Below are 10,125 nucleotides of genomic sequence, written 5' to 3'. Positions count from 1 at the left end.
GGCTGGCGCCTTAGCCACTTGAGCCACAGGTGCCGAGCCACAGCAGCAGCTTTTGAAGTATAGTAAACACTTGGAGACAGGGTTCATCTTATAGGAACAACTGCAAATGTGTGGTGAATCTATCTCTAGCTGTCTCAGGTCTCTCACCTTAGAGTGGGATGGATTAGTAGGGCCAGCCTATTCCCAAGGTAAAAGTGCAAGAATTTCCAGAGAAATTTCTCCCTGGAATCTCCTCACATCTTTGGAGGTATAGCTAGAAGGAGTCCTGGATTGTTATATCCAGGTTTCTTGATCAGAGAGATCATGTCTCCTAATTTTCCTGGATGACTAACTCCCACTTCCAAAGTCAAAGCTGTCATAGGAGGCACAGTACCCACATGTGATCAATCTGTGGGATCGTCAGGGTAAGCCTGTTTGACCAGGGCAGGTCCTTTACGTAATTCACTAGGCAAGAGGTACCTAAAAGGTTAAACTGTACTGAATAAGGTCCCTCCCCACCCTGGGGAGGTTTCTAGGCTGGGCCAAGGCTCAGTGCCAGCAAGGCCTGGGGCCAAAACTAGTCCTAGTTCCTACCCACAGACAATCTTAGGAAGACCTTTTCACTGCCCCAACCCTATCCCCCAGCTTCCAATTCCTACCTTTCTCTTCTCTTTTTAGGAAACATCTTTACCCAACAGCCAAGTTACTATAATGACCTGGATCAAACCATGCCCACCATCCTTCAGGTACCCACTTTTGCACTGCCCAGGGGAGGGTGCACTTGGGAGGCAGACCTCTTCCCCCTACTTGATAGTGTTCCTTGACTTTGCTGGAAGAGCTGGAGAACATGTTTATTCCACCCCCCTCCCAACCACACCCCTTGGAATTTACCTTTTCCACATCTTGAACAGGACTGAAATCTAAGGTCTGCCTGGTCTTCACACAAAAAGAGTTTGGCTTGCGTTTTGTGTTGCTTGCCAATAGCCATATGCCTCTGAGGGTATCCCTCTAACAGACCTGTGTTTCTCCACAGGTCTAAGAACTTTAAAGTTTCACAAAATTATTTCATGAAATAATGTTCATTGTAGAAAATTCGGAAAATATGAGAAAAAAGAAAGAGGAATATTATTTTTCCTCCATTATCCCACCAACAAGAGATATCTCCTGTGCCCAGATACTTGCTCAGCCTATCCAGCTGGATGGTATCTGCCGGATTCTGGGAGCTTTACATACATGTTGTCTTTTCAGCTCTCTCCACGATCCTATAAGAAGGATGCTCCCATAATCCTCATCTTAACACAGTTTTTATTCTGACACTGCTCTCTGAGAAGATAATTTCCTCAGCTAGTATCCTGCGGACATTGTTACCAATTCCAGCGATTCCAAAGCAGTTTTCTTACTACCCAACCCTGGCTGCAGGCCCTGGTCTTAGCCGGGGTTTAGTAGGATGTGAGAGAGTCCTTTTTGTCTTTCACAGGTCTTCAGCAATATCCTCCAGCACTGTGGTTTGCAAGGGGATGGGGCCAGCACCACACCTCAGAAGCTCGAGGAGAGGGGCCGGTTGACCCCCAGCGACATGCCTCTCCTGGTGAGGTTGCCCTTTAGCCCAGCCTCCCTCCTGCCAGTTCCCTCCAGGGAAAGCCTGGCTGCCCCAAGGCTGGGAAGATTGTTTTGATAGAGGAGGACCCAGTGGCTTCCACCCCTACTCATAGCCTCTTTCCTTGGCTCAGTGAGTTCTCAGGTTTAGAATACTTTTCAGCGGGCTTGCAATTCTCTCTGGGAGCTTCATTTATGGAGTGGTAGAAAGAACAAGGAGCTAGAATTCAGAGGATGGGGGTGTAGTCTGCACTTACTTCACTCAGTAGGCCCATTTGTGCATTATTCCTTGAGCTCATCATTCATCCAATAGATTTATATTGAGAACCCCCAGCATGTGGCAGGCCCTGTGCTATGCCTGGGGGATAAAGCAGTAAAGAAAAGCAGACAAGGTGCCTGTTCTCGTGGAATTTAGAGTCTGTGAGGATGACAGACAGAAGGCAAACAGTGGAGGAGCCTAATCATGTGTCAGGTGCTTAACTAAGCCCTGGAGGTAGAGCTTAAGCAAGGTAACCATGAGCTGCTCTCCTGGAGTCTGTAGTCTTGTTTCAGAAAAGTATATGCCAGGTGCTGCAGCAGCAAATTATCTTATCCCTCTGAAGCTTCTATAAAATGGAGGTCCTAACAGCTGCCCTGCCATCTTTACAGAGGTGTCAAGATAATCAGGAAAGTGAGATGGTACTTCTTATTCTATATATCCTCTTCAAAGTGTGAAAAAAGTGTGGGCTTGGTATTTATCCTCATTGGGATGTTCCTTCTCTGCATGGGACCAGAGGTATTGTCTTCAGATTCAGGGCTTAGTTTTCCTTCAGCTTAGACGAGAGCTTCCTCTTATCTTAGAACTAGAAGTAACTCTGGAGAACATTGGGTGTAAGGCCATAGCAAGACCTGAGGCTTAGAGAGGATGAGGTGACTTGCCCAGATTGTGCTCCTGGAGGTGGATTAGCCAGGCTTTACCCAGAACCTCCAAAGTTCTCCTGTGCTATATCCTGCCTGTTGGAGACCCTAACTTTGTCACCTTTGTCTCAGACTCATTGCAGATTTGTATCTGAGGGCAGAGGAGAATAATGTGCTATTTTCTTTGGACAACAGGAGTTAAAGGACATTGTTCTCTACCTTTGTGATACCTCCACTACACTTTGGGCCTTTCTCGATATCTTCCCTTTGGCCTGCCAAACCTTCCAGAAGCATGACTTTTGTTACAGGTATGGTAGTAGCTTTTGAAGTAGAGGTTCTGGTTCACATACTTATTTAAGAAATACGTGTATTTACCAGATGCTTAGAATATATCAGTCCATCCTCCAGTCTGGGGATACAGCAATAAAAGAGACAGATAAGCCATCTTCTTGCATGGAGCCAGCATTTTAGAAGCATTCCCATTTTTGGTTAAGAACAGGACAGGGAAGGAAAAAAGCCAATAACACAACCAAGGGTAGTTTTAGTTTCATATCATTTTGTTTCAAAGTCCCTATTGTGCACAGGTACAGGGCATGATAATAAGAAATGGTCTGAGGACTTTAACATCTAGCCCAGGGCAGAACACACACAAGGAAACAACAAGGACAGGGGCCAGAAAGTGACCCTTAAAAAGGTCTGGAAGGCCAGGCATGGTGGCTCATTCCCGTAATTTCAGCACTTTGGGAGGCTGAGGTGGGAGGATCTTTTGAGGCCAGCTTGGACAACATAACAAGACCCCATATCTACAAAATATAGAAAAACATAAGCTGGGTATGACAGCACCTGGCTGTAGTCCCAGCTACTTGGGAAGGTAAGGTAGGAAGTTTGCTTGAGCCCAGGAGTTTGAGGTTGCAGTGCCACTGCCCTCTAGCCTGGGTGACAAAGTGAGACCCTTTCAATCAATCTGTCAATCAAGTAAGTCTTTAAGAATGAATGGAAATCTTCCAGACAAAGAAAAGCTATAGTGGCAGGAAGGGCATGCTAAGTAAGTGAAGTATAACAGGCAAAGGTCCAAAGTATGTTCTGAGGAGAGCCAAGGAATAGAATGCAATAGGAGGCACAGGGTGGGGACACCAGGACAGCAGGAAAACAAGCCATCAATAACAAGAGCTGACTTTGAGTAAGTCAGTAGAATTCAGAAGAGCTGAATTTGGGAAGAGCTTTGTATTTGCTGGCAGGGTCTTTATAGGCAGCTGGGAGTCACTTGAGGCTTTTATCCATTGGAATCATAAAAAGATCCTGCTGGGATGAAGACAGACATGGAAGCAAATATGGGACAGGGAGGGGGACAACACTTTGCCATCTTGGCACCATAAGCATCTGTTCCTTGTTTAGTAAGAAAGGGGAGCACGGGCACGGGCACGGGCTCCCAGGCCGTAGTGAAGGGGCTGGCAGTCTGTGTATTATCTGGCAACACTCCAGTTCTCAGTACCTCTGATTGTCACTCTTGCCAGGCATCTGTCCCTCCCATTCACAGCACTTTCTGGGAGCTGCCCAACCCCATCCATGCAGTCATCCATCCATCTTGTCATTTACTTTCCCATTCAGCAAAACATTTATCTAGCACTGACCTGTGTCAGAGATGGCAGCTAGTGCCATGACCCCCCCTGGTTCCCCAGCTTTTGGAAATTGGGCTTTAAGATTGATCAGCTTCCCAGAGAGTATTAGAATAAAGTGTTGATCAGCATTTTCCCCAGAAGAAAGGTATTGAGATGGAACTGTAGATAGCAAATGGCACATGCTTATTGGAAATTTGGAAAATACAGAAACATAGGAAATTCATATCACCATGAGAGATGACACTAGTTTTAGAATTTTGTACCCTGCTCATTTCCACTTACCATAGATATTTTCCCATTTTGTTCAAGCATCTTCCCAAATGTGGCACAAATTGCTCTTGCAAGGGTCTTTGGAGATAGAATGGGTATAAGTTTTGGAAGAGCTGACTTTCCTGCAAGGAGCTGTAGAGGCAGGGGTGAGAAGAAAGGGAAGCACTGGGCAGTGCCTATGGCTCAGTGGGTAGGGCACTGGCCCCATATACTGAGGGTGGCAGGTTTGAACCCAGCCCTAGCTAAAATGCAACAAAAAATAGCCAGGTGTTGTGGTGGGCGCCTGTAGTCCTAGCTACTCAGGAGGCTGAGGCAAGAGAATTGCTTTAAGCCCAGGACTTGGAGGTTGCTATGAGCTGTGATGCCATAGCACTCTACCGAGGACGATAAAGTAAGACTGTCTCTACAAAAAAAAAAAAGGGAAGGGCTTTTGACTGAAAGTGACACTGTCTTTGACCCACAAATGGCCTGGGGCTGGCCCGGCCTATTTAGACTGCTGGAGTCAGCACGGGAACATATCCTCTTAGCAAATGCAGCCACCTCTTTTCCCAAGAACTCTGAAAGGGGTTACAGTGGCCCAAGAAGCTCTGTTGCTGGTCTCTCTTATAACAGTCTTCTTCCTTTTTCTCACAGCTACCTAAGAATATCTGGGTAGATCTCTTTCTTTCTTTTAATTTTATGAATGAATAATACATTCACATGGTTCAAAACTCACGAAGTATAAAATACACAGTGGAAAATCTTCTTTACACACAACTGTTGTCATTATTTCTCTTGTGGAATTTTCCAGAGAAACACATAAACATATACATATATGAGCAAATATATACATTATATATCTTCCCCCTTTAAAAACATTTTATGTTGGCTCAGTGCCCATAGCTAAGTGAGTAGGGTGCCAGCCACGTACACTGAAGCTGGTGGGTTCGAGCCCAGCCCTGGCCTGCTAAATAACAATGACAACTGCAAACAAAAAATAGCCAGGTGTTGTAGCAGGCACCTGTTGTCCCAGCTACTTGGGAGACTAAGGCAAGAGAATCGCTTAAGCCCAAGAGTTTGAGGTTGCTATGAGCTGTGACACCACGACACTCTACCAAGCGCAACATAGACTGTCTCAAAAAAAAAAAAAAAATTAGGCTGGCATATTAGTATTACACATCTATGTGTATTTTACTTTTTTACTTACTGGTGGCGCTGTGCGAGTGCATGAAGCACCCTCTGTCTTTGGTATGGCAGGTATGTAGTTGCAGACAGCATGGAATAGATGGTTCTTTAGGTCTTTTCTTGGTTTTTTTTGTTTTTTTGTTTCACTATTACAAAAAAAAATACAAACACTGTCTTTGCACACACATCATTTTGTACCTTTGCAAGTATATCTGAGGAATAATTCCTAGAAGTAAAATTGGAGGGACAGATGGTATGTGCATTTTTAATTTTCATAGATCTTGCCAAATCACCCTCCATAGGGGTTGTTTCAATTTACCCTCCCACCAGCAATGTATCCTGGCAACAACTGAACCTGTTTGGGCCAAACTGCCCTCTCTGTCTTCTTCTGGTGCCATACTGTGAGCCTAGTAGGGCCTGCCTCTTTTGGCTTAGTTACACTCTGCTCTGGTAGGATAGCTATTACCAGAAACCAGACAATTGACAATTATTTAGAGTGCCTGCTGAAAAATTGAACACTATCCTAGGCACTTAAAGCTGCAGTTCTGGCTTTGGGAAGTGTAAAATTTTCAGAGGAAGAATTATACTGTAGAACAGAGGCAGCTGTGTTTTTGGTTGTCAGGGAGACATGTTCCAGGTGCATTGCATCTAGTCCTGGGATAGAGCAATCCTGTGGGTGAACAGGGCCTGGAAGTGCATAGGGAGGAGTAGGTCTGGCTTGCTGCCACGAGGGGGAAGATGAGGGAGATGTGGAGAGCTATGGCAGAGTTGGCCTGAGAGGAAGCCGGAGGGCTATGAGAATGTTAATCTGTGGGAGGGCAGGATGCTGGGAAGGGATATGTGTGGAGTTCCCGAGGTAAAACAGAAGGTTGGCTACACAGTGCCAGATATGAATATATGAGAGAGAAGGATTCTGGTTTGCTGTCCGAGGAGGGAGGGAACTAATAGAAGCTGTTTTCTGTTGTTTTTTTAGTAGTATAATTACATGTATTTGAAAAAGATCTTATATATATCATTTTGATTTTATGGAAGTTAGAAGGTGGGTGTCTATAATCCCATATACTCAGCAGGAGGAGGCAGGAAGATCACTTCAGTCTGACAGTTTGAGCCATCAGCCTGAGCAACAGAGCAACCTTGCATCAAGAAAATTAATTAATTAAAAAGTTACATAGATAGGGCTGACTTAACTCATAAACCAATGTAAAAGGCCAGGCACAGTGTCTCATGCCTGTACTCCTAGCCCTCTGGGAGGCTGAAGCAGGAGGATTATTTGAACCCAGAAGTTTGAAGTTGCTGTGAGCTAGACTGAGGCCATGACATTCCAGCCCAGCTGACAGAGCAAGTCTCAATAAACAAACGAACAAATGTAAAAAATGCTGCATTTAGCTGGGCATTGTGGCGTGCACCTATAGTCCCAGCTACTTGGGAGGCTGAGGCAAGAGAATCGCTTAAGCCCAAGAGTTTGAAGTTGCTTTAAGCTGTGATGCCACAGTACTCTATCTACTGAGAGCAACATAGTGAGACTTTGTCTCCTTCCCCCCCAAAATATGCTGCATTTAAATCATGAGAATATTTAGCCTATTATAAACAAATACAAATATTATGTTGACATTTTCATGTTAAAGCCAAGCACGGTGGCTCATGCCTGTAATCCTAGCACACTGGGAGGCCTAGGTGGGTGGATCACTTGAGCTCGGGGGTTTGAGATCAGCCTGAGCAACAGCTAGACCCTGTCTCTACTGAAAATAGAAAAACTGGCCAAGTGTTGTGTCCGGTACTTATAGTCCTAGCTACTCTGGAGGCTAAGGCAAGACGATGTAGCCTGAACCCAGGAGTTTTGAGGTTGTTGTGAGCTATGACCCCACGGCACTCTATCCAGGGCAACAGAGTGAGACTCTGTCTCAAAAAAAAAAAAAATAAAACTATAAAACAATTTTTAAAGATAGCAAATCATGCCAAAACTATTTTTGTTGCCAAAGCTAAACCTTTTTCTTTCTATCACATAACCAATCTAAGAAAGATTATTATATAAATGCACATTTCCATGCACATAAAGTGGGCAGTTTTTGAGTAAGCAAAAAGAATAACGTTGTATTTATTTCTCAAACTTCAGTAAGTTCTGGGTGGTCATCTGGTTACCATGTTAGAATGAGCCTATCTGGGCCTTGGGTCCTCATCTGAATGAGGGACAAAGATACAAGTCACTTCCCGTGAGGCTATTCCTGGGACTAGCCATACTGGTCAATCTGGGGTGGGTACAGGGAGGAACCAGGGGAATCCTTGGAGAAAACGGTGTGGAAACAGGAAATGGACTTTTCTACTTGCTTGTTTTTGCTTTGGCTTTCTCATGAAGTGTGACATTTATGAACTAATCCAGTGTTTTACCCATGTGTGCCTCCGCAGGCTAGCTTCCTTTTACGAAGTGGCAATTCCTGAAATGGAGTCTGCAGTTAAGAAGAGGAGGCTTGAAGATAGCAAGTGAGGCGGGGACTAAACTTAGAATGTGGTTTTGGTAAAGAGAGGCCCAAGCATGGGCTCTGCCTTCCCCAGACTTCACCGTCCACTTCTCTAAGACAGGGGGTAGGACCAGGGATTGTGCAGCTTTGGGCTCATGTGTCCCTACTTCACTGCCTCCTGGCCACTACATTTTTTTTTAATTCTTAAGATTCAAAAACAAAACAGTGCTCTGTAAGGAATTATGAGAGGACCAAAGGAGAAAGATTGTGGGCTCGGCGCCTATAGCTCAATCGGCTAAGGCGCCAGCCACGTACACCTAAGGTGGCGGGTTCGAATCCCCAGCCCGGACCCGCCAAACAACAATGATGGCTGCAACCAAAAATAGCCGGGCGTTGTGGCGGGCGCCTGTGGTCCCAGCTACTTGGGAGGCGGAGGCAAGAGACTCGCTTGAGCCCAGGAGTTGGAGGTTGCTGTGAGCTGTAATGCCACGGCACTCTACCCAGGGGGACAGCTTGAGGCTCTGTCTCAAAAAAAAAAAAAAAGAAAAGATTGTGACAAGTAGAGAGTTAAATGTTACCAAAGAGCACAAAGGAGATTTGTCTCTAAGTACTGCATGTACCTGGGCTATTAAGTCCATTAACCCTGTGGCTTAAAAGACATGATGGTTGGGCCCTGCATTAAAGCCTGCTCCTCAGCATTGTTCAAGCTCTTTGGTAACTAGCCTGCTGGTTCCTGAGCCACTATTTGAACTGAGAAGCAGCTCTGGAACCATATGGCCACTTCTGGCCTACAGCCTTTTGCCAGCTGCTCTCAGCAGTGAATTTTGAGGCCTTCTCTGCCCTAGGGAGGCACCTACAACTGCTGGGGGGAGCATCTGCTGCCCTTGGTGCTTTGTGGTCTCCTAAATCTCTTTCTTTTTTTCCTCTGGCCTTCAAAGGCTGCTGGGTGACCTATGGCAGAGGCTCTCCCATTCCAGGAAGAAGCTAATGGAGATTTTTCACATAATCCTGCACCAGATCTGCCTCCTTCCCATTCTAGAAAGCAGGTAAGCCCTTGAGAACTGATCCTGTTGGAAGTGCCCAGAAGGAAAGTTTCTGTCACTTCACCTTGGCCTCCTCCTTTGTTCTGGGATTGGCTAAACAAATGGAAATCAAGAAGAATGTCTCTTTACTCTAATGGTCCACAGCTTTGCAGAGGGGCAGGGTGGGCATGAAAGGGAACTTCAGATCATGTTACATTAGTTGGGCTCATCTTCCCTGGTGTCCTGTTCCAGCTGTGAAAATGTTCAGGGCTTCATCGAAGAGTTTCTTCAGATCTTCAGCTCCTTGCTGCAGGAGAAGAGGTGAGTGTGACTGACCTGGAACTAGCAGTGGAACAGGTTCATGTCCTCCCACCAGTCCCCATGAGGCTCACCCCAACTCTAAGGTCCTGGCAACAGACACAGGAAGTGCCCTGCAATAGAACAGTGTCCACGTGGCCCCAGCCCTGTCTTTCTCATTTGCTCTCCACCTGACAGGTTCCTTCGGGACTATGACATGTTCTTTCCTGTAGCCGAAGACATCAGCTTGCTACAGCAGGCTTCATCAGTCTTGTATCCTTCTACCACGGTCCACTGGGATGGGGCCCAGCCTACCTAGGTCAGAGTCTTCTCAAGGCATTTCTCAAGGTGTTTCTTGAGGATCTGGCCCTGTGTGACTGAAATGAACTCAGCCCTGCCCCCATAGACCTCACTGCACAAGAGAAAGCGGGTGGGTAACCAGGCAGTTGGAGTGGAAGGAATTCAGAGGGCGGGGAGGCACCTCACCAAAGAGAGCTTGGGATGGGGATATCAGATGGAAGTGATGGCCAACCCAAGAAGAGCAGAAGGAATAGAAGAAGGCCAAGCACTAAAGGCAAGGACAAGAGTGTTGCCAATGGATAGAGGACAGAGCAGGCTCTGAGGAGCCCATAGAGTGTAGAGTACAGGATGGGATTCTCCCAGAACGGGGTTGGGCCATGCAGGTGAGCTGAGGGCTAGTGACCTGCACAGCCCTACACACTAAGAAGTTTAGGCTATGTCCTGTAAGCACTGGGGAGCACCAAAGGCCATGAAACAGGAGGTGACATGGATAGTTCTATACTTTATTTTTATTTTATTTTATTT

The 10,125-nt window shown here is 46.0% G+C and overlaps 1 protein-coding gene across 3 annotated transcripts in view; it reads left to right on the top strand.

Annotated features, from left to right (window-relative positions):
• The window catches only part of ASCC2 (activating signal cointegrator 1 complex subunit 2), a 45,079-nt gene that overhangs the window by 19,999 nt on the left and 14,955 nt on the right, over positions 1 to 10,125 (top strand). For all 3 annotated transcript variants that reach the window (XM_012805287.2, XM_023513289.1, XM_023513290.1), the window contains 7 exons: positions 658 to 725; positions 1,457 to 1,567; positions 2,668 to 2,780; positions 7,929 to 8,003; positions 8,920 to 9,027; positions 9,256 to 9,324; positions 9,499 to 9,573. In XM_012805287.2, coding sequence (XP_012660741.1) covers positions 658 to 725; positions 1,457 to 1,567; positions 2,668 to 2,780; positions 7,929 to 8,003; positions 8,920 to 9,027; positions 9,256 to 9,324; positions 9,499 to 9,573 — 619 coding nt within the window. The remainder of the gene's footprint in view (positions 1 to 657; positions 726 to 1,456; positions 1,568 to 2,667; positions 2,781 to 7,928; positions 8,004 to 8,919; positions 9,028 to 9,255; positions 9,325 to 9,498; positions 9,574 to 10,125) is intronic.

Source organism: Otolemur garnettii, unplaced genomic scaffold (genome assembly GCF_000181295.1).
Source record: "Otolemur garnettii isolate 467f Iridium unplaced genomic scaffold, OtoGar3 scaffold00038, whole genome shotgun sequence".
NCBI lineage: Eukaryota > Metazoa > Chordata > Mammalia > Primates > Galagidae > Otolemur > Otolemur garnettii.
This window is presented reverse-complemented; position numbering and strand designations above follow the sequence as displayed.